Source organism: Mauremys reevesii, linkage group 1 (genome assembly GCF_016161935.1).
Source record: "Mauremys reevesii isolate NIE-2019 linkage group 1, ASM1616193v1, whole genome shotgun sequence".
Taxonomy (NCBI): Eukaryota; Metazoa; Chordata; order Testudines; family Geoemydidae; genus Mauremys; species Mauremys reevesii.
In genome coordinates, this window is record NC_052623.1 from 245,432,264 (window position 1) to 245,456,637 (window position 24,374).

At 41.7% G+C, this 24,374-nt stretch overlaps 1 protein-coding gene across 14 annotated transcripts in view; it reads right to left on the reverse strand.

Moving 5' to 3' along the window:
* The window catches only part of PIK3C2G (phosphatidylinositol-4-phosphate 3-kinase catalytic subunit type 2 gamma), a 370,973-nt gene that overhangs the window by 212,633 nt on the left and 133,966 nt on the right, over positions 1 to 24,374 (reverse strand). For all 14 annotated transcript variants that reach the window (XM_039544583.1, XM_039544571.1, XM_039544579.1 and 11 more), the window contains 3 exons: positions 17,651 to 17,846; positions 13,898 to 14,020; positions 4,129 to 4,260 (listed from right to left, as the gene is read on the reverse strand). In XM_039544583.1, coding sequence (XP_039400517.1) covers positions 4,129 to 4,260; positions 13,898 to 14,020; positions 17,651 to 17,846 — 451 coding nt within the window. The remainder of the gene's footprint in view (positions 1 to 4,128; positions 4,261 to 13,897; positions 14,021 to 17,650; positions 17,847 to 24,374) is intronic.

The following is a 24,374-nucleotide window of genomic DNA, read 5'->3' on the forward strand; positions in this document are numbered from 1 at the left end:
CTCACTATCTGTATGAGAAAGTTCCTTTAACAATAAAATATGGATGGAAAGTGAACAAACTGCTATATATCTACCGCTATTTATTTATTTACACAGACCAATGACAAGTGAGAACACCCTCAACAGATTTCCTACTCTTGTTTATAACAGGAGCTGAAGTAAACTCCCAGGCTCATTACATTACAAGACAAGACAGAGGTTTAAGGACAGCTCAAGCTACATTAAGTTACAAGTTCAACCTTGTGCCCTGAAGTCACATGGGGGACTTCGCTCGCTGAGACCAGCAAAAGAAAATTATGTTGCCTGCTCTCTCTGATTTGGAAATACCACTTCAAAATAAGCTGTGTTGTTAGAAGTGGTGAACTCAGAGAAATGAGCACTGTGGGAGACATTACCTCTTCCAAATTGCCCAAAATGATGGATTTCTGATGTCTTAATTAGGTTTGGAACTCTAAACTATTTAGCCCAAGAGACGAACAGATTTTCCTGATGTGCAAGGAGGAGAGTTGGCACTATCATTGCAAATACTTACTGAACAGCTTCTCGAGTTTAACATGTGCTCCTGTTAAACTCCACCATCCAGGTCCCTTTTGGTAATTATATTCTATATATGGCCAATTATAATATAAGGGCAAGCAGCATGAATATTAGGTTTATTGGTTAGAAAAGTCAGGGTCCATGATTAGCAGTTTTATTATTTATATTTCCAGATGAAAACTATGTTAAAATGGAGTTAGATTGAAAGGACATATCAATGGTTAAAGATAAAATACATGGCAGAAATGTTGCAATTATCCTCAAACCATCTATTATAAACCCAAGCAATTCATAGTTGACCGCAAACTTAAAAAGAAGTCCAAACATGTTAAAGGTATAGAAATGCAGAGTCAGGGCACCAAAACAACCTTAATTCTGCACTGTAGCATACTATGAAATGCTCATTAGAACTCTTTAATATCTAGTCTCATTGCGTTCATGAGACACTCCCAGTAACCTGGGACAATGCATCACTGGTGTGTGTTTCTAAGTACTCATTTACAGCACCGTGATTCAAAAATTACTCCACTGAAATCATTAGAGTTGCTGTAGAGTCACATCAGTGAAGATGAGAATAGAATTTAGCCCATAGTTTATCACTATTCTTGCTTATCGTATGTCTATATTTCTGTATTACAGGACAGTTAACATTTTCTGCATAAAATCTGTGAACAAAAATTAAAGATTAAATGATCGATGTTTTGAATGAGGAAAAATAGAAAGGAGAAAAAGCTCCACACATTGCAATTATCGTCCCTTAATTTCCTGGACTGGAACCCTTCCGACTAGCCAGTCAGATTCCTTTGTCAGAATCATGTGTCAAAGTGGCATAATTCCCCAAAATCTTATTTCTGTTACTTTGTAGATAGTTGACCTTTCAGAGACTGTATTTTATTCCAACTACAAAATATTCAGGTATGGCCCTAATGGAATAGTAAAGTAGACTAGTGTTCAGATATTTTAAAGTTTCACTTTTCTGACTGAATTTCATGGGTGCTTTTGGTTTTAAATTGATCTATCAATTCAAATCATAGCAAGTAAGCAATTTTGTGGAGCTGTGGTTGGCTAGAGGAGGGAAAGCACCTATGCTTCTCTTATACTAGTAGTTTCTCCTAATAGTAAATGACATAGCTAACAGACTGGTGAATGTCGAACACACAGATTCTAAAGTATTCCTCCTCCTCCACCTCGCTTTAATTTCTCCTTTGATGGGTCATTTGAGCTAGGATCTACAAAATACTGAAATAGCTGTAATGGAAAGTATTCTTGTATTTCCTTACTTATGTATACTGGTTATATATAGGGCCCTACCAAATTCATGGTCCATTTTGGTCAATTTCACGGTCATGGGATTTTTAAAACAGTAAATTTTCTGATTTCAGCTATTTAAATCTGAAATTTCATGGTGTTGTAATTGTAGGGGTCCTGACCCAAAAAGGAGTTGTGGGGGAGTCACAAGGTTATTGTGGAGGGAGGAGAAGGGGGGTTTACACTACTGCTCCACTTACTTCTGCACTGCTGCTGGCGGGGTGCTTTCTTCAGAGCTGGGCAGCTGGACAGTGGCGGCTGCTAGCCAGGTGCCCAGCTCTGAAGACAGAGCCACCACCAGCAGCAGCGCAGAAGTAAGGATGTCATGGTATGGTATTGCCACCCTTACTTCTGTGCTGCTGCTGGTGGGGTGCTGCTTTCACAGCTGGGCGCTCAGCCAACAGCCGATGCTTTCCGACCTCCCAGCTCTGAAGGCAGCGCAGCAGTAAGGTTGGCAATTGGGGTTTCTCAGGAACCCCAATTTGCGAAATGCTGGTCTCCCCCGTGAAATCTGTATAGTATAACGTAAAAGCATACAAAAGGCCAGATTTCATGGGGCCGGGGGGAGGGGGGGGGAGACCAGCATTCATGGTCTATGATGTGTTTTTCATGGCCATGAATTTGGTAGAGCCCTAGTTATGTAGCACCATGAAAGAATAAGGCTGTATTTTTAATAGAGAAGTAAAATTTTCAAGAGCACGCAAGTTACTTAGGGGCCTAGCATTCTTTTAAAGTCAATAGGACTTAGTTTTTAAGAGCAAGTTTCACAAAGGAGACTTAGGTGTCTGCCACTTTAGCACCTAATTCCAACATTTAGGTGTCACTGGCACTACTGCTCAGCTGCTGCCTAACCCAGTTGGCATCTAAATTCGCCATGGTGCCTAAATTTCTGCTCCTGGGCATTCACAAAGCTGCCTCAGTCCTGACACTGCCATGCTGCTCAGCTCTGAACTTACACCTAAGTCCCTGGAGAATTCACAAGCTAGTTGTCCCCACACCCTGCATCTTGCCTGCAGAGCCTGATCTGGTAGATGTGCTCAGAGCACCCCTAATCTACACAGGCCAGGTCTCCCACCTCCCAGTAAAGCACCTGAACACCCAGGTGCTAGGGTATTTTGGGGTGTGTTGCACTTTGTATGAAATACTTATATATCATTGGGCCGGAGAGTGAAAATGACTGTGTAGCCCAGTGACTAAGGCATTTACCCAGAAGGTGGGCACTCTGGATTCAAATTCATGCTTTGAATCAGGCAGAGTGGACATCGGAACCACATCCTGAGTGAGTTCTCTAATCACTGGGCTATTGTGTATAAGGAGGGGCTCCACCTCTTTCTTCTCATTTTTTGTGAGAAAGGTCTGACCTGGATTAGGCAGCTAGCTCTAGGAGAGGGTTCATGGCAGAGACTCTGGGCGATTTTCGCCTTCCTCTGCAGCATGGGTCACTTGCACTTTTTAACTAGTGTAAATGGTGAATTCTCTGGAACTTGAGGTCTTTAAACCATGGTTTGAGGACTTCAGTAACTCAGCTAGAGATTAGGGGTCTATTACAGGAGTGGGTGGGTGAGAGTCTGTGGCCTGCAATGTGCAGGAGGTCAGACAGATGATTATGATGGTCTCTTCTGGCCTTAAAGTCTATGAGTATAAATATCGTTAAAAATCTGGCCTTAGCCCAATACAACTTACTCATTTCTGAATATTTCACCCTAGGTCTTTATTTACATAGAGTTACAGAGGTATTCATAACCGACAAGCATCTTTAAAATAATGCTAAACTGAGTGTTGGGTAAAAAGGGAAAGTTAAAATGTGAGGGAAGTTTCTAAACTATGGGGAGGGAACAGAGAAACTGTTCACTGTAGTCCCATTAGCAGCACCATTCTATGAAGTATGAGAAGTGTGTGGAAAGGGTCAGGGAGCGAGGGAACAGGAAAGCATATCCAGAAAGAAAATAGTCTGAATGAGAGGGTAATTTAGTGAGGGATGGGGAAGGCAACAAGGCCCTTCAACACGAAGGGAATTTCCTAGGGTAACCCGGTGGACAGTCAGAGAAGCCCAATCCAAAGGGGTTCGGGAAAATCAGGACTTGAAAGAGCTCTGTATGGAAAGGTGGAACAATTATTGAAAGTGACTGTTTCAGTCTGTATTGCAATAAAGTTCTGTTTAGCTGCTCAAATTAGTGTTCATTTGTTTGTATATTCATTTCAGACCTCCCTTTCCTGCAGAGCATAGCACTTAATTAAAGAACACCATTTAAAAAAACCACTATCATACAAAAATGTACTTACAGTTTTTGATACAAGGGGGAACATGTCCAAGCCAGTATTTCTGTATTTTTAGACACACTATTTACTCCAAATAGTTTTATTGTCAATATTGTTTCATTAGGAAGAGATTTTATTTGTAGAGGGAAGTTGATTCTGAAAGAAAAAAAAATCACAATTTTAAGAAATCTAACATACTTTAACAGTGTTATTTGCAGTTACTGCTTTTCAACTTTTACTGTATCCCACAACACACCTTACTAAGCAATAAACTGCAAGGTAGCAATTCCATGGGTGGAAATGCAACTGACAGATCTATTATAAGCATTGCCAACAGTTAACCTTAGGTCACATTACATGAGAAAAGGCATATAAAATCTTGTCCATCCAAATGATCAAACACTAGAGAAGAGAAGGGCAGGACTAGCTTGGTTGTTGCAAGCAAAGGCCATCCCGTTAATAAGAAAGTACATGAGAATAAACACTGAATGAAAAATGGATTATAAACTAGTGGTAATGGGCTAAATTCTCCCCTCAGACATATATGCACAAATCCTGTTGAAGTCAATTGGACAGAGTGAGTGAGTGTGTGTGTCTCTTAGAATTTGTTAACTATGATACCATTCTCTAATTTATGCACGTATAAACAGTGTAATTTTTTTTCAAACACAGTTTAAAGGCTGATGCACTTTTAAATCCAATGCATGTCAATTTTTTAAGCAAGTAAAGTTGTAGAAACTAGTGTCCATTTCAGGTTTGTATTGCCCATTAACAAGTAGATTGATCAATTAAATTAGTTATGTAGGTTTTATAAACTGGTTTACAATTTTAATTCGCACAAATCCTAATAATTGAGATTTTTTTCCTACCTGTGTAAAAACATCTGAGTCATTAGTTCAGAGACCTACAAAGTATTACTCTATTTTGCCTGAAGTGAAAGTTCATATTCAAAAGCACATCTTTTATTTTCACTGAGAACATTTGGTGAAAAGCCAGATTTTGCAAACAGATATTGAGATTAATTACATTTTCTTTGCAAACAAAATCAATATTCAGAATCCAGGGCTAAAAGAACTATTTTGCAGAGGTGATACAAGCATTTTAGAAAATGAAGATTTGAACCTGATTCAATATTAAAATCTTAGGATATAAATCTAAATTAAACAGAGTGAAAATTTTCAGCATTCTAGATGGTTTAATGAAATGGTGTAGTTGTAGGTGTTCTCAAAAAATGTGTATTGTCATTCTGGAAACAAATCAAGGAAGCTCCACTGAAATAATTTAACAGTCTGGAAAACATTAGGATTAGAACTAGGAGGGGTTATGTGGAATTTAGGGTAAAATTCCACTGTCAGTTACATTGTTATAAATCTGGCATAACTTGACTGAAGGTATACTTGAACAACTTACCCTCTCCCCCGCACCCCTACCCACTCCTTTTAATAAAGCAAAACATCTATATTCCAGGAGTACTTGTGGCACCTTAGAGACTAACAAATTTATTTCAGCATTAGCTTTTGTGGGCTACAGCTCACTTCTTCTATGCATCCGAAGAAGTGGGATATAGCCCATGAAAGCTTATACTGAAATGAATTTGTTATTCTCTAAGGTGCCACAAGTACTCGTGTTCTTTTTGCAGATACAGACTAACATGGCTGCTACTCTGAAATCTATATTCCACTCATTCAGTTTAAAGAGCAGTCTCACTCCAAAGAAATTAAGATGCATCCCCCTGTCTCCCCAAATGTCCCTATTTACAGTTTTCAGACAATGACTGGTGTGCTATTTTTTGTTCTTTCTCCCAAAGCTTAGTGACTTTCAAAAAGTGATTGGGAAAGTAGTCTATTTCACACATCTCCAAATCAGTTATTTCCTGTCTTTTCATTTACAGCCCATCAATTCCATTCATCCTGAACAAAGTGACCCTAAAACATGGGTACTCAACCTTAAATATCTTAAAAGACCTGAATCAAGGGTGGGGGGGGGAAGCCCTGCACTTTATTATACAGGAGATAAATGATTACTCATAAACCGGGCAAACATCTTTGCTAATGCCAGGAAGCCTCATTAATCTTGTAACCAAGTGGAAAAAATATGCCTCATATTACAAGATACAGATTCTCTACTTCTCTTTTGCGAGCGGCTTCACTTGGACTTATCATGACAAAATACATAGCACTACTAAAAGTAGGCTCTATTAAGCTATATTAAGTGCAGACTTTAAACATGGCTAGATCATCATGAGACTGAAGTCATAGGTCAAATCCAAGACCTTATTGCCTATCAAGAAAATTTCCAGTGATATACGGTGTTTACAGAACATGGGAGATAACTGTATTACTTTACCTGCTTGATATTATTCTGTCTGATGATGTGGATTAAATAAAAGGGGACTATTAAGAACAACAAATAGGTCAGAGATAAATCACCTCTGCATAAACAACTTCCAGGGTGTTAAGAGAACAATGGGTGGGCTATTAATTAGGAAGATGCTATTTCCAGACTCCATGCAAATTATACAGCTGGTTTGCCAAGGTTCAGAGTCTAAGATCACTGGGACACTGAACAGTTAAAAACTTCCTCTCTAGAGAGGGAGAAGGAATTCAGTCATCCGCCACTGCTTGACTCAGAGGAACCAATGCACAGGCCCTATGGGATGGGCCTATGTTAGTGAGGCTTGCCCAAGCTGCCAGGGAAATAAGTCAAGACATGTAGGACTTCTGTTGTTTTAACTCTATTCTCTGATTGCAGTGTACCTTTGGGTGAATAAACAACACATTTGTTTTGAAGAAGCTGTTTTGAATCACTTCAGTCAGCTGTTTGTCACAGACTTCTGGAGAAAAGTCTCTTGCAGATGCCAAATGCAGTTGGGCCTGTTGTGTTAACACAGTTGGGAAAGGGGGATGGGGGAGTTCTGAAATCCAGAGATCCAGTCTAAGAGTGGTTGAACTGCAGGGCTCTACCCTTGAGAGAGATGAAGAAAGCAAAGTCTGTCACCTGAGAGGTGCTCTTGCAAGGGACTGTAAAAGGGCCCAAGTCACAGCTTGCCTTGTAACCATGACATACTGCAACCTTCAACTGCTAGTAATTTGAAAGGAGTTCAACTCTGACTATTTGAGATCATAGCTCAAACTTTAGAAGGTATAGGCCAAATGCGAAGCCTTATTTTAGACCTAGGAGGAAATGTGACATTTGACATTACTTTCAATTCAGACCATCTAGGAGTAGATTGCATCTAAACCACCATACAACAGATAAACTGTGCTCACAAGGCCCTATGAAGAATTTACAATCCAAGGCCTTAGATCCTGACTTCAGTGGGTTTCATTTACATTATGAGGTTGCAGAATCATGGCCCAAGCTCAGTCTAAGGCTATACAGGCCCAGAATGACTTTCCCTGTAATAGCTGCTCTCGCTGTGTTTCGTCTGTGCTCTCAGTGAACATCTGGGTGGCACTCAGGAACATGGAGAAAGAAGCTCTCTGAGTCAAATGGAGATTGGGGAGGGAAAAGAGTAGATTGGGACAAGGAATCTGGTGGACTGGGACCAGATGGCGGGAGAGAAAAATGTGAATGGGAGATAAAGGGGATCTGGGAATGGTTGGATAAGGGCACTAGGACTACAAGCTCAGTGAGAAGACTGAGAGCCAGTGAGAAATGGGAGTGGGAGACAATTGGCTGGTAGGAACAATGAGATCAAATAAGGAGTTGCGGGAAGGGGAGGAAATTAGGACTGGCTGGACGAAGACCAGGATTAGCAACCAGTGGTGATCGTGGTGGGAGAATTGTGGCAGCGGTAGAAAAGAGACAGCTCTGACAGCTGCAGTGAAAAGGGTGATTAGGACTGCCTGGGAAAGTAGACTAGGGCAAGTAGCCAGGATGAGGGAAGAGACCGGAATGACAGGGACAGGTTGGTGGAGATGGGACAGAAGAGGAAAACAAGCAGAAGAATCTGTGCCCACTAGAGGACACACTCCCCCAGAGCCTGGAATGGAAATCAAGATTTCAGAGTCTCTCCATTCCTCTGGTGTCAGCAAATATCTGTGAAACCCACTGGCAAAGTAGGTCTTATCCCCATATAATGCCAATCTATATAAAGGATGACAACCTACTGTTCTAACAGTTACACCATTAAGTGCAGAGGTCTGTGTAGTGGCTCTAAAGGCTCCAGCGCTACTTATAATTCATGTGAGTATTTAGTTTGTTTTTTAAAAACCTAGGAAGTTAAACACAAAAAGCTAAATTTAAAGAACATTATTAAGGTTCAAGGTGGGTGACACAATCTTTTACTGGACCAACTTCTGTTGGGTGAAAGAGAGAAGCTTTCGAGCTTACACTGAAGACCCGAAAAACAGCTCTATGTGGTTGAGTAAAATATATTTCCTTACCTACACTGCCACAAAAACACTGCAAACATTAAGGTTGTTAAGACAATCACTCAAAAAAATAGGAAATTCCAGAATGAAGCTTGCCAGTGTACATTCATTATGGTGCAGTCTAATTACATGATCACATACTATTTTTTAAAAATAGGATCCCTGCCTCATTCAGTGCACAGGATAGTTAAAATGTATACAACATTAGCACCCAAAGACCATAATGAAAACTGGAGCCCGATTATATTAGGTTTTGCCCCAAAGAAACTAAAATCAGACATTCCAGACAAAAGGTGGGGAAGAGGGAGGCAACAAGCAAAGAAAGGGAGACTTCACAAGAAGCTCAGTGCCAAACACAAAAAACCTCTATTAGGGTTTCTGGTTTAGCCAAAATATTAGACACTTGACAAAGTCTTGAGCTGCCTCCCCTCCTCTATAGTTAGAGCACTCCAAAAGACAAACCACATATATACACCTTCCTTAGGAACTCCTTGTCTGGGCCTCTACTCAGCAAAATCTTTCCCTCCATTTCCATCTCTCTTGCCCATATTGATAACTCAATCCTTTCTAATCTAAAGTAATGAGCCTCATTGGTCTCAGCTATATCCAATTAGCTGCCAGCATAAAATTCCTCCATCCGCTGATTGAGCTGTTGCTGGACAAAAAAAATCCAAGTGACTTTTTAGCATCTCTTCCTAATGGCCCTATTGTCACTCATGTCTCCTTTGAAAAAGAAAGGACCAATTAAAAACCAGCACATAAATAAGTCGGAGTGAAATTAGCTCTACAAAGAAGAAGGCAAAGGTAATATATCCCAACAAAAAACGAATGGTACACTACCTCTTTCATGCGCTATTCTATTCTATATAACTTCATAAGCTATTCCATAGAACAATTTATTTTCATCTTAGACTGAGTGGAGAAACACTTCTAAAGCAATAGCACAAGGCCAAGAGCTAGGAGAACTTCATTGCCATGTTGACTCTGCCACAGACTTCTTTTGTGACTTGTCTGTAAAACAAATAATACTTCAGAAGGATAGTGTATGGCTTAATTTATTCTGGCTAGAGATCATATATACCAGCCTTGAGTGAAGCTTTCATCCTTCCCTTCACAAATATTATGGAGCGTACAGCACGCAGCTATAAGCATAGGAATATTGTCATCAGCTAGGTCCAGCTTCCAATAGAGGTGTCACCAGAGGGCTTTTAAATGGCCAGCAGCACACTCAACAGTCATTCTGCACTTGCTCAGCCTGTTGTTGAACCACTCCTTGCTGCTGTCAAGTTGCCCTGTGTATGGCTTCATAAGCCATGGCATTAAGGGGTAGGCAGGGTCTCCCAGGATCACAGTGGGCATTTTGACTTCCCCTACGGTGATCTTCTGGTCCAGGAAGAAAGTCCCTGCTTGCAGCTTCTTAAACAGGCTGGTATTCTGAAAGATTTGTGCGTCATGCACCTTTCCAGACCAGCCTGTGTTAATGTCTGTGAAATGCCCACGGTGATCCACAAGCTCCAGAGAACCACTGAGAAATACCCTTTGCGATTAATGTACTCTGTGGTTAGGTGGTCTGGTGCCAGAATTGGAACGTGCTGCCATCTATCGTCCCTCCGCAGTTAGGGAAGCCCATTTGTGCAAAGCCATATACAATGTCACTTATGTTGCCCAGAGCCACAGTCTTTTGGAGCAGGATACGATTAATGGCCCTGCACACTTCCATCAACATGAGTCCAACGGTCGACTTTCCCACTCCGAACTGGTTAGCGACCGATCGGTAGCAGTCTGGAGTAGCCAGCTTCCACAATGGAATCGCCACACACTTCTCCAGCGACAGAGTAGCTCTCATTCTCATGTCCTTGCGCCATAGGGCTGGAGTGAGCTCATCACACATTCCAATGAATGTGGCTTTCCTCATCTGAAAGTTCTGCAGCCACTGCTCACCATCCCAGACGTGCATCACGATGTGATCCCACCACTCAGTGCTTGTTTCCCGAGCCCAAAAGCAGTGTTACACAGTGGTTAGCACCTCCGTGAATGCCACAAGCAATCCCGTGTTGTAGCTACTATGCATGGCGAGATCAATGTCGCACTCCTCTTGTCTTTGTAGTTTAAGGAATAACTCGACTGCCACTCATGAAGTGTTGGTCAGAGCGAGCAGCATACTGGTCAGCAGTTTGGGATCCATTCTTGCAGCCCAAAGAGGCAGGGCACGCAATACACAAACCATTGGAAGATGGCGCCAAATGTGGACAGAAGCATGGGGATTTCTGGGATGTGAAACAATAGATCACGAGTCATTGGGACAGGACCCAGGATGCCCCGCGACCCCCTCCGCCTTCCCACAAGTCTTAGCGGCAGAAAAGAAAGAGGTTCTCTGTGCGATAGCTGCCCAGAGTGCAACGCTCCAAATACTGCTGCAAGTGCTGCAAGTGTGAACACGCTATTGAGCAGGCAGCTGACAGTGTGAACACACAACAGCGGTTTCCATTCAGCACTCTCTGAGCGGTGCTGTAACTGCCAGCACTATAACTTTGCCAGTGTAGACGTGCCCTAGGGATATGTCTACACAGCAAAGAAAAATCGCAGCTGGTCCAGGCCAGCTGACTCAGGCTTGCAGGGCTTGGGTTGTGGAGCTGTTTCACTGCTGTGTAGACTTCCAAGCTCAGGCTGGAGACTGAGCTCTGGGAGTCTCCCACCCTGAAGGGTCTTCAAGCCTGGGCTCCAGCCCGAGTCCAGATATCCAAACAGCAGTGAAACAGCTCCGCAGCCTGAGCCCTGCAAACCTGAGTTAGCTGGCATGGCCAACCATGGGTTTTTCTTTATTGTGTAGACGTACCTTCAGAGACAGTCTATTGCTGTGTACCCTGAAAGACCCAGATTACATACTTCCCTACAGAACTCCCTATTCTTCAAGCAGGACCAGGGAACCCCCAGGGAATTTAATGTGATAGCTCACAATTTTAACCCAGTTCTCAAACCACCACACATGTATACAGAAATATTTTTTTCTTTTTTTAAAAAAGGACCTCAGCGAGTGGAATTGGAACCACTTGATATTGCGCTTAGCTGCAGAGATGGTAACAGAACCCCTGACTCTTTAATTATCAGATTTCTTAACTTCTGCGTTCAGGTAGAACCAGAAGTCAGACTTTTTTTGTTTGTTTTTTTTTGCTGAGGAGTTTTCTTACTGTATCAGATGGGTCTCCGATTCCTGAAAAAAAAAAAATTTCTCCTCCTATAAATACAGGATTTCCTGGGATGCATATTAGAAAGGTGACCACTTCTTAGGCAGCCAAAAATACCCACGAGAGACATATTCACCTGATACTTCCCTAGCTGCACTTTTCTCCTTACTTTCTTTTAATAAAGGAACAACTCTATATTTTTCTTTTCTTCCTTTCAGATATATCTGATCCTTAGACTTAAACTCAAATCAGCAAATCATTTCCTTTGTATTCCAGATAAGCAATGATCTTAAAAAGAAAATGATACTCAAATGGTGACAACCATTGAAAATAAATACAGAAGAAGAATTGTACATCATAAAGAGAACAATTGCCTATGTTAACCAGCATTGTAAAGAGTCAAATAGTGAGCACTGTAGTTTTCTCCTTTAACCCTGAACGACAATAAAATATTCAACACCAAAAATCAAGCAAGAGAAAAAAAATCACACAACACAATTGTAATTACATGACCCGTGTCAGATGATTGTGTTTGTCAAGCCAAACTTTACTTAAATGTATAACTTCAGTGGTCACCATTGAAAAGTCACTATATGGTAGTGTCTTATTACCAATTCAAAATGATGACTAACAAGATGTAAACTGCTGAAAAGGTTTAGCTGATATAAAATTCAAAACGTAAGCCAGTCAGGCTGCCCACAGTCCTACTAAAGATTTTGTTATCCAATAGGATGATTACAGCAACAAAACTAGAGGGCCTGACATTGTGAGAAGTACAAAGAAAAACCCTACTCTGCGTTACCATCTCAGCCCTATAGTAACTGAGTGTGGAATCTGTGTTGCTCCAAATGACTTCCCCTTCTGCCCTCCACAACAACTACTTCTACAGGGTTTGTGCTTTTCTGCTGGGGAGCCTGATTAGCCTAGAGTGCCCAGCATCATTACTTTCTCCTGAGCACCTGCACAAGAGGAGGCAGAAACCTGGACTTAACCCTATCAGACCACATTCTCTCACATATCACAGTAAGGTACCTGTTGACTTTTTAACTGCTATCATTGTACACAGAGAGTTGTAATAATAAAGAGAAAAGGCTGTACAGGAGGGAATGATTTAAAAAAAAGATTTAATGACAAAGTCATGTTTAATTTTTCAGGTCAAGAAGTTAAAAAAACTGTCCTTCAGCTTCAATGGGAGCTGCACATGATTATCAGAAGTCAGACACTAGTGAAAACTTGGGCCAGATTGTGTCCCTGTGCGAACATACTTACACAGCAACCAGGAAACTCCCTGAATGTCCTTCTTTCTTCCCTTGCAGAGATAGGTGTTTCTTCCCACTCACTGAAGAAATTGAGGGTCCAGTCCACAAACCCCATGGATCCTCTCGGGAGGGGAGAGGGGGCATCACTGCAGAGGCCTTATGTTTCTGTATAAGACTGAAGCTCACTTCCTGCTCCCTTGCAGTGCAGATCCCTTGAATCTATTACATCAAGGACTCCTGACTGACTTTTGTCCCAAAGCTTTCCCCTCACCCCACCCCCGCCTCTTTAAAGGTGGTTCCCCAGCATGGACATCCCTGTGCTGGAAAGTGAAATTTGTAGTATTAGGAACTGTACTTTTAAGTGGTTTAGCTTTCCAGGCAGGAAGTCTCGGGGAGGAGCACTGCAGAGACCCATGCTCTCATAGGCAGAGGCAGTTGGAAACTGTCTCACTGAATAAAAAGAATCTCTTTCAAGCACCTTGGGTACAGAGGGATTACTGACCACCACAAAAAAAGCCTGGGGCTGCATTTACATTTCCCTTCAGTTTGTGCTCAGTCCCAGAAGGGATAATGTTTGTCCCCATAATCCAGGCTCCCAGCGTGACCCATCTCCCTCCTCCTCCTGGCTTGTCCACTCCTTGCTCCCCACACCTTCACTTACTGATCACTAGAATCTGTGGAGATTCTACTTGCAGAAAAAGGAACATCCATGCACAGAGGGTCCTTTTGGCCCACAATTGGTGCCCTAAATGCAGGATAATGACAGATTAGAGAATATGTCCAGGTATCAATTTTTATCCATTGCACCTAGCTTTCTATTACCATACTGGCGTATTTAGAACATTATTACTACCTGTGAAATGAGCTGACACCATCTCTAGAAGACACCTTTACCCCTCCATTTTTTAGAATCTAATATTGGTTGTGTAAAATGAGGCAGACTAGCATCCTTCAAATGAAGATTAAAACTTACTTCTCATTCCAGTTTGCCAGGGGGAAAAAAAACTTTTTAACTGGTATATTTTTGCAGTTCTTCACTTGACATATTTTCTTCCCACCATAAGTTAAAGAACAGGAACAAGAGAAGAGCTTGTAGCTACAAAGGAAAAGAAATGTAAAATATTAATTATAATTCAACATACCTTATAGCTGAAATTTGGGATTAGCTAGTCAGAATGCTGAAAGGCTCATCCTTATAGATAGAAGTGAAATAGTAAGGCTTATGCTAGTGTTTTAATAAAAGCATATTATTCTTTTATTTTTAGAGTAGAAGAGTGTTGGTCAGGGTTCTTACGTTCTGTTCCCAGCTATGTTACTGACTGAGCCTGATCCATTACCACTGTAATCAATGAGAGTTTTGCCATGGACTTTAAGGTGCATAGGATCAGACCTCCACTGTGTAACATTGGGCAACAATAAACCTCTTTGTGCCCCAGGTTCCACATCTGTAAAGAGACGATAATGCTTACAGAGATGTGTAATTACTACGGTATGTATATTTATTATTATGCTGGTCAGTGACAGCGCTGGACACTCATGTGGTTTGGTTTAGATTATGGTTGAAGTTTTGGGTTCAAAACAATTTCAGGGCTGTGGTTTGGTTTCAGATTCATCATCACTGAAATCATATGCAATATGAGCTCAAAATGGTGAAGTATTAGAATATCTGCTCTTCTTGAAAGGTTTCCATCTTCTTGAAAAACATTGTCTTCTTCCGAGATTCTGAACAAGAACCATAGGCATAGGGTAGAGCTAGGGAGTCAGATTTGAACAGCAAATCTGAAGGGGTTTGGCGACTCGAGGTTCCTACTTTTGCCTTCTTTATAAAAGAGTCAGTGTTGATTTTTTTCCAGCAATATTAATTATTATATTATGTATGTTTCTATTCAGCTGAGGGGGGACAAAGGTGAAGAAGCAGCAGAGAGAACTCCATGAAGAAAAAGGATGCAATATTTAATTATAACTAACAGGAATTGCATCTGGTCTTAAATATGACAACAGTGACATTTATACTTTAGTCCTACAATTAATAAATGCAATTGTAAAATTATGAAACAAAAGATAAACACTGACAAGACAGAGACCTGGATTTTTATTATTTAAATTGCAATAGAACACTGTAAGAATGCTTTATAAATACAGTCCCTACCCCAAAGAACTAAAGCTCTAAGGCCTCCTTCCTGGAAAGATGTATACTTAACTTTAAATGCTGTGAATAGTTTAATTTAAGTCAATAGGATCACTTACAGTGCATGAAGTTTAGCACATGCTAAAGTCTTTGCAGGATCAGGGTTTAAATTAGGTAGACAACATGTAAACCACAGATAAAATTAGAGGATAAGAGGGGGAAGGGATGATAATACTCATAGATAATTTGTATCATGTTGTTCTGTAACTTGTAAGGTTCTGTAACAGAGGTGAAAGTAAGCCGGTACGGTACGGCGTACTGGCAAGAGCCAGTACACCGTGCTGGACCGCACCGGCTTCTGCGATGGGGATTTAAAGGGCTTTGGGCTCCCTGCCGCAGCGTGCAGCCCAGAGCCCTTTGAATCCCACCCGCAGCTCGGGCAGCTGGGCTGGGGCCGGATTTAAAGGTCTCAGAACTCCCGCGGCTGTGGGGAGCCCAGAGCCCTTTAAATCCCGCCTGTGGCACACGGCCCGGGCAGGGGCCGAGGGGCTGGCTCAGAACTCCCCAGCCAGCCCAGCCCAGAGCAGCCCAGAGATCCCACCTCTCTGGCAGCCAGAGCCAGGGGGGAAAGGAGGTCCGGGAGTGTCGCTGCGGCCGGAGCCCCGGGTTCTTTAAATTGCAGCTGAGCCCCGGGGGCTCCTAGCCACCTCTGCAGCTGAGAGACCCGGGTTGATTTAAAGGCCCTGGGGCTCCCAGCCACAGCTGGTGCCCCAGGGCCTTTAAATATTGAGAGGCCCCACCTCTTCCGGTTGAGGCCCTGCATCTTCTGGTTGAGGCCACGACCCGCTCAGGACTCCGGCAGTACCGGTAAGTCCTGTAAGTTACTTTCACCCGTCTGTACATTATCTATTGTAAGAAGAAAGTAAGGCTAGGAATGAGGAATCAATAGCACAGAGGTGAAAGCCAGTGACAGGAATCCAGCCAGCAGAAGTGAGTTTTAAGGAGAAGGACAGAGATGAGACTTGTTCTTTATTAGAATAGAGAAAGTTGTTCTGGGTGTAGTAGGAAGTGAGAGGAAGAGGGAGCAGCAGGAAGAAGGGAAGACATGGGACAGGCAGACAAAGAAAGCAACAAGATGAGTAGAACAGCAGGAGCATAGCTGTACAAAATTGCGAACAGGCCGAAACAAGAGCTGAGATGTGAGGGTCAGAATTGTGCAGAGCCTTAGAAGAAAGAATGAGAAATTTGAATGTGAAAAGAGGCAGGGAGCCAGTAAAGGCACCAGAGAAAGGTAGGATACAGAGATACAGTGGTAGGAAAGGAAGGCTATTTTAGCTACTGAATGTTGGAAAGATCGGAGAGGGAGATTTAGAAAGAAAAATTATTCTCATTTTCTCATATGTCTATATATTGAGATGGAGCTCAAGCGATCAGCGGCCTCTAGGCCACGTGTAATTTCACATCTTAGTGGTAAAACCTTAAAATAAAATACACTGGGAACAGTACAACCATCTGCAGAATCAGAGCAGTGATTATGCTTCTGTATCTATTATCTTCAGTAATGCAAATTTTCTGAAATTTTTATTAAACTGCTAATTATAGCTAAATGCTGTATAGTACATTCTTTTGCTAATGTTCTAATGCAAATGATCCCATTGTGTTTTAATTAGTCATCTGCAATTCAGGGGAAAGTAGGTGCATGGGAAAAACATTAATAAAAATCTGGAAAACAGCATGTCCCCTGTAACAATAACGCTGCCAGATTGCAGTCATCTGACCCTCTCTTTATTGCCTTGGTGTGGCGAGGGGAAAGTGTTCACTTTACAATAAAGTAGGAAAACCAGCCATTTGAAGAGACCCTAATTGAACAAATAAATAATGTGGCAGAGATTATTTATATTAGTTTTTTCTTTTATTAAAGTTGTCTCCCTCTGTTTTTCTCTGTGGTGCTTAATGTACCAGATATACTCAGGCCTATAAAACTACAAATGTATTTAACCATCATCTGTAAACAAAAATCGTCACTGCATAGGTGTAACCCGATAATCATGGTTTAAATACATCTACCATGAATGCCATTGTTAAGGTCAAACTCAGACCTGCTGTAAGCAGGTGCAGCTCCATTGACTCAGCGCAAGATGGCCTTGAACCATGAGCCACTCATTATGCAGGGCACACACGAACCTTGCCACACCCCTCTCTGTGGGCAGGTAGCAAACCCCTCTCCCCCTTCATCTACAACCCTCTCTTTTGGCAGGTCTCTCTCTAACACACACACCTGCCAAGGCAGCTACCCACCCTACCACTGTCCTCCCACACTTGTCTGGTGCAGGTGCCTAGGTTGCCTCCTGAGTCCTCCACTATGCTCCCCTACCTATAATGCTCCAAAAAGCTCCTCTCTTCGGTGTAAGTGGATGCAGCTTCCTGGAAAATAATACAGCTGCTTCTGCGGCGTACACTAGATCTGAATTTGACCAGTGTTTTCATAATAGCAACACAAAACATCTTTATTGACATGCAGCAGCCATGCACTGCAACTAGCTGTAATACACGCGAGGGAAAGAAGCACTTCTTAAGAGAAGGGCTGGCACCTCCTACCTTTTCAGCCAGGCTGCTGGGATGTTGTGGGCTGCATAAACAGTGAAGCTAAAGTGGGGATCTAGGTCGACATCTGCACATGAAGGGCTTCTAAGTATTTTTGCAGGCTGAAAATCTGTGTGAAAGCTGCTGCTGAAAACATGGATGAGATGGGAGATGGCTGCAGACAGCTCTGTCACAGCATTCTCTATCAAGACTGGGGGGGAAATAAAGGTTAGCAATAGGTCATTGGTAAAGAAGCATATTTATCATAAGACATCAATTATGGCTTTGAAATTCCTCCTATTAAAATTTAATTAAAATGACAATCTACCAAGTGAAGCCAATTAGCCATCTGTGCTCCTGAAAGCCATCTTAGCTCATTTTCTGGTATTCAACAGTCCTTTATTACAATATCTTCAAACTAAGGCATTTACAAAGGAAGACTTTTTAAACCACTGTAAAGTCAGTGTGCTTCAGATACGTCATTTCAGTCTCTTAATTCCCACTCTGTGGGGATGTTTATCATGTTTTCTGCAGCTAAGCAACTATTTAGTTCAGGGGACCTGGCAACATAGTTAATAAGAGTTGAGAACTACTGCAAGTTAAATGTTAATACTATGTGATTTTGCAATGTGTATTGTGGGTCATGTATAGCAATTTATTAATCTATAATACACTTGTATTCAGACATTAAATAGATAATGGCTCCAATTCTCTGTTGTTCTGCTTCTGTGCCCACTGACTTTTAGCCACCTTTGTATTCTCCATATTTCTTGGGGCAGCCTGAATCCCAGTGTAAGTTGGAGCCCCAACCACGACTGGAATAGGGCTGGTGTGAAGGGCTTTGTGTAAGTTTTCCTGGTGGCTCCTAGTGTAGGAGGCATGTCATGAAGGAAGGGAGACAGCCAGAGTGCAATGTGCTGGGTATTCTTGGTTAATCTAGTGCCAGAATGTTTTAAAATACTCTAGGGTTGCCCTTGCCTTTCCCCTCACAACCCTCCTTACTTCCCAAGGTATGTGTGCAACCAAGAATAACAGCTAGTCCACCTATTGCTATACTTGTCTCCAGGAGTGGCCAACAGTGGATGCTACAGAGGAAGATTCAAGCATCCATAATATAGCTATTTGCTTAATACTGTAACACAGAGGAAATGTCTGCTTGACCCAAGTTAATTTTCTTCCCTGAAGTGAGAGGATCAATATCCCTTCCAGCTTTGTTATAGCTAGTGTAAGTGCAGATATTATTCAGATTCATATACATTTCTAAACCTTTCTGTAATTTTTGTAAGATTTAAAAAATCTTAATAGGATAAACATGCGACATACTATAATTAATATTTTAGTCTTTCCCTATCCCATTAAGGGTTTGAAATCTAGAAAATTTTAGGTGAATTGTTACATTTCCCAAGCTCATTTCAGCTGCAGTAATTTATCTGACTATATTTTAAAAGCATGCCACTATGATCTTATCTTAGCATAACTGTGACCATTTGTTCATACAGGACCTGAAAATTACATAGATGGTGTCTCTAAAATAAATGTAGACTGTACATTATAATTCAAGTGGATATAAACTGGTCATCAGGAAGTTTAGACTTGAAATTAGATGAAGGTTTCTAACCATCAGAGGAGTGAAGTTCTGGAACAGCCTTCCAAGGGGAGTAGTGGGGGCAAAAGACATATCTGGCTTCAAGACTAAGCTTGATAAGTTTATGGAGGGGATGGTACAATGAGATTGATCTTTGACTATTAGCGGTAAATATGCCCAATGGCTTGTGATGGGATGTTAGATGGGGTGGGATCTGACTTACTACAGAAAATTCTTTCCTGGGTGTCTGGCTGGTGAGTCTTCCTCACATGCTCAGGGTTTAGCTGATCGCCATATTTGGGGTTGGGAAGGAATTTTCCTCCAGGGTAAATTGACAGAGGCCCTGGGGCGTTTTTGCCTTCCTCTGCAGCGTGAGGCAGGGTCACTTGCTTGAAGATTCTCTGCACCCTAAAGTCTTTAAACCATGATTTGAGGACTTTAGTGGCTCAGACACAGGTTTGATACTGTAGCCTGCGTTGTGCAGGAGGTCAGACTAGATGATCATAATGGTCCCTTCTGACCTTAAAATCTATGATTCTATGAAGTTGTTGTATGAGAGTTGCAAAATGGATCATGGAGCCCTGATATGAATAGCAAGTAAGAAAGATGCAATCAACCCTAAAATATCCATAAATATCATACAAAAATATACTAAATTCTATAATTCACAGATGCGGAACCTCCAAAATTATTGCACCCCTCTTGTCTCAGACTACCCATAAATCAAAACAAGAGGATACAGTTTAACTGGACTATTTTTTTCACTATATTCTATTAATCTCAATGCTTGTCCAAACACAAGTGTGCACAGGTGAATGGGTTAGGGTGTATTTTGCCATCTATGGTCCTGATTCAACAAAGCACTTAAGTAGGTGCCTGATTTTAAGCAGCTGCTTAAGTCCCATTGAAGTTAATGAGCCAATGCTAAGCTGAACTGGGACCTATATATTGTCTAAATGTGGGAGGTACCAACTTGTTTTGCCTTTCATTCCTGGAAATATGCCTCCAAATCATAGCTCCAGAAAAGAATGGCTACAACACGGTCTCTTATGGTGTTGTGAACGCCTCTTCTGGATCTGAATAACAAGTACATTTATAGTTTGATAGGCTAACAAAACTCTCTCTCTCAATCCTCTTCAATCTATTTTTGTTTATACTTCTCTCCTCTGCTCTTTTTTTTTTTGCATGCTCCCCATTTTCCTATTCATTTTACTGTTCCTCTTCTCCATCTATCCTCCTTTTGTATTGCCTGCATCTTTTACTGGGCCCTTTTCCTATCCTCAAAGTCACTCGCATGTCTCTGTCACTCCTGTAAACAATTTTGTAATTTCCATACTAAGCCTTTCATTGTGTTCTTCTGTGCTCCACAGAATTACATTCAACCCCATCTACATGTCCTAAGAGCTCCAAAACAGGTTTGATGAGAAAGGGGCATATTTAGAAATACAAAGAAGGTATACTATATGAATACTATATGAAGGAGATCGCTCTCTTGTGCCAAAAATAGTATACATAAATCCATCTGATCCAAAATGGATTTCTTTGAGTGACAGTTTGTGAACAAACAGTCAACAGCTAGCTTGAGGCAATTATTTAGTGAAGTCAAGGGCTTTTCACTTGTCCAAAGTGGAATGTGTGTACAGACAGTCCCTTCCTATCTGCAGGCAGTCCCACTGAGGTCAATGGCTGCAAGATAAAGCCAATAATAACTACAATTTGCAGGCTTTTCTCATCTCTTGTAAAACACAGCAAAACATAGCTCAGAAGCATTTTAAAATGCCAACTACAACCCTCAGTTTGTTGAAACATGCCCTTTGGCCTCCAATGTTTCTTACATAATCACACGCTGAAAGCTGTAGGACAACGTTTCAGATTATATGTACAGAACAAGAGAATATGAGAATACATTAACCAAACCAGAATAGGAAAGCTTTTTTTAAATGACAAGAATCAGAAGAAACATGGATGAGCTCCCAGATAATGGAATTCTCCATTTATATTCTTAGGTATATTGTGGCTATGGAAGGAATGACGATGGATCAAACTTATACTTTGGAGCTAAAATATGTCACATTGCAGGAACAATATGTATACATACACTACCCTGCTATATCACCATGAAAACTTATTAGTACAAGCACAAAATGCACCTTACAATGATTGTGGTGATAAATGTGAAAAAAATTGATATTTTACATGACAGAAAAATTACCCACACCAAGCAAGCTGATGAATAGAACTTCACAAGACTATTATAGACCAGATTATACTGTGCACTAACCTAATTTTGCAGGAGACTAGATCTGATAAGTCCCTTTATAGATTAAACTGAATGCAGAGTGCTCCAAACAAATAAAAGAATGGGCTCTGGTGCATCTTCTACTGTGATTACTTAGTGTCTTAGTACATTTTGAGGTAAAATGCAAGAATCTTCCTAGAGTAATATTCAGTCCAGCGTATAAATAGATGGATGTTCATTTTTAACTCCTGAAAGTTGCAGGTACACTTTTTTCTTAACATTGAAGCCAAGGGCTGTAACCAGAGAGAGCCGAGTGGGGTGCAAAGCTGCGGGAGTGGAAAAATGGGGCAGGGAAAAAAACGGTAGGGGGTGCAAATGTGCTTGCTCACCCCGGGAACTAAAATGGCTAGTTACAGCACTGCCAAAGCCCACTGATCTCTGATTTATTTACTACGAGACCTCAATTTAAAATCCCTTTGCAGCTTCTAAGACAGATACAGCTGTTTCTTTCCACTCTTCATTCATTAAGCAGGACCTCAATTAACAAAACTAGAGACACAAATATCTTGGCAGGTTTGTAAGCGTCCATTACTCACAATGGCTGGGCAAAATCTTTGTTACATAGTCAGCTGTTACATAGTGTACATGGTACGCCAAATCCTATTTGTTCATGAAGCCAAGTACTCCAGTTTCTTTTTGTGATTCATGGATTTTAATGTCAGAAAAGACCATTATGCTCAGCTAGTTTTAATATGTGTATAACACAGGCTGTAAAATGTGACCCAGTAATTCCTGCATATTCATAACTTCTGTCTGGTCTAAAGCCGACATCCAAACTTGATTTAAAGACTTCAGGTGATGGTGGAAACCATTTAATCCCAAGGTAAATTGTTCAAATGGTTAATTACTCTCACTGTTAAAAATCTGCACCCAATTTCTAGTCTGAAATGATTTAGTTTAAGATCTCAGCCACTGTGATATGGACGTGCCCACTGGGAAATGGACTGAGACCAAGCATGATGAAATTCAGCTTCTGCCATGCTCTCCACAAAACACGTTTAATCCTTGCACATACTCTCTTCACAGAGAGAATTCCTCCTCCAGTAAGCAAAATTAAATAAGCAATTTAGTAACTGAAAGTGTTGATTTTTACACCTGCAGCATATACTTTCTAGACTTTGGAAAACAAAGAATAAAATAAGTTAGCATATATCAGATTGCTTTCTTTCTTCCTGCTCCAATATTATATTTTTATGTATTGTTTTAGTCTTGGGTCTTCTGTCAGGGTGAGCATTTTGTTGTTGTTGTTGTAGATTATGTCAGCTCAATACATGTTAAATATGCCCTCTGTACTCCTGTATACACATTCCCTCCAGTTACTACATGAATATTGTTTCAATGGCTGAATGGAATCTCAGACAAGAAAAGCTTCACATTTTTGTGACACCTGACAGCTAATATGGAGAACACAGTATTAAAACTGCATCTACCTAGCTATTTTAAGAAAAAGAGCAAGCCCTCTGAATACAATTCCTAAACCAAAGAACTTCATTAAGACACAATTAAAGTTGTAGTGCTACTTAGAACACGGAAGTGATCACAAAAGGTAGGAAATTAAAAGGGTCTGATACAGAAAACCCCTGAAAACTAAAAATATTCTGTTTACAAGAGGGCAAAAAATTTTCAGACATAACTTTTTTTCTGCAAAATTTGCAGATTCAGTGACACTGAAAATGTTTTGAGTTAGTTTTGGTTTTACCAAATTGTTCATTTTGAAAAAATTTTTTTAGAGAAAGTTGAACCATTTTGTTTCAGCATTTTAGAAAAAAACAAGACGTGATTGTTTGGGTCAAAGTGACTTTTTGTTTAGAAACGTCCTTCAATTTAAAAATGCAACAATGTGAAAAAAGCTCAAAATTAAAACAAAATGTATTGTTCAATCCAAAATATTTTTTTCTCAACTTTGTTTAACCAAGAAAAGAAATAGGCAAAAATGGGTATGGTAAAAAAAGGTTTTTCAGTTTTTTATTAAAAAATTGGAACATTTCCACAGAAAATTTGAATAAAGCAAATATTTTGTTTCTTTTAAAAATGTTGGTGGAAAATGCTTACAATTTTCTGATCAGTTCTAGAAATAATTATCAAATTCCAAAAAGAATTAGTCAAAAACTTTACATCTTTAGCAGTACCATGAGAATGTAAGTACCTGGGCGGAGCAGTGGCGGAGGGACCGGCGGAAGCCAAGGCCCCCCGCAGGAAGCGGGCCCGCGCGAAGTCAGGCGGCGGGCCAGAAAGGACCTATAAGAGCCCAGCCGGAGGCCGCTCCCGGGAGGCAGCGGCGGCGAGCTGGCGGCTCCCCTTGGCAGGTACCGCTGCCCAGGGCCAGCTCGACAGGACGGGACCTCCTCAGACCTCAAGCCGGGTACCCGGACCCCGAGCCTGCCCCCCTCCCTGCGCGCCCCGCCCCCCGCCGCCGAGGCCTGGCCCCGCCCCCGAGAGAGCCCCCGAGCGAGGCCAGCTCCCGAGGAGTCCAGCCAGCGCGCTCCAGCGCGCACAGCCCGCAGCAGCCCCGCCCAGAGCCTGGATGCCCAGGACCCAGCCCACAGCCGAGGAGGGATGAGGAGAGGCAGGGAGAGGCAGAGGGGGGGGGAACCCTAGCAGCTGCTGGCACTGCCCTGTGGGCTGCGGATGCCAGGATCCCCACTGACTGCAGCGGATCGCGCATGGGCCGCGTGGCCTGGTGGGGCACACAGGGTGGGGTGGGGGTGGCTCCCACCCCACCCCCCCCCCACCCCCCCCCCCTCCCCAGCCCAGCACAGCAGGCAGCAGAGCCTGCAGCCAGCTGGGCTCTGCCTGGAGCTTCTTGAACTGCTCTGCTACCCTGCCCTGAGCCTGAGCCTTTGCTTGTTGCCCTG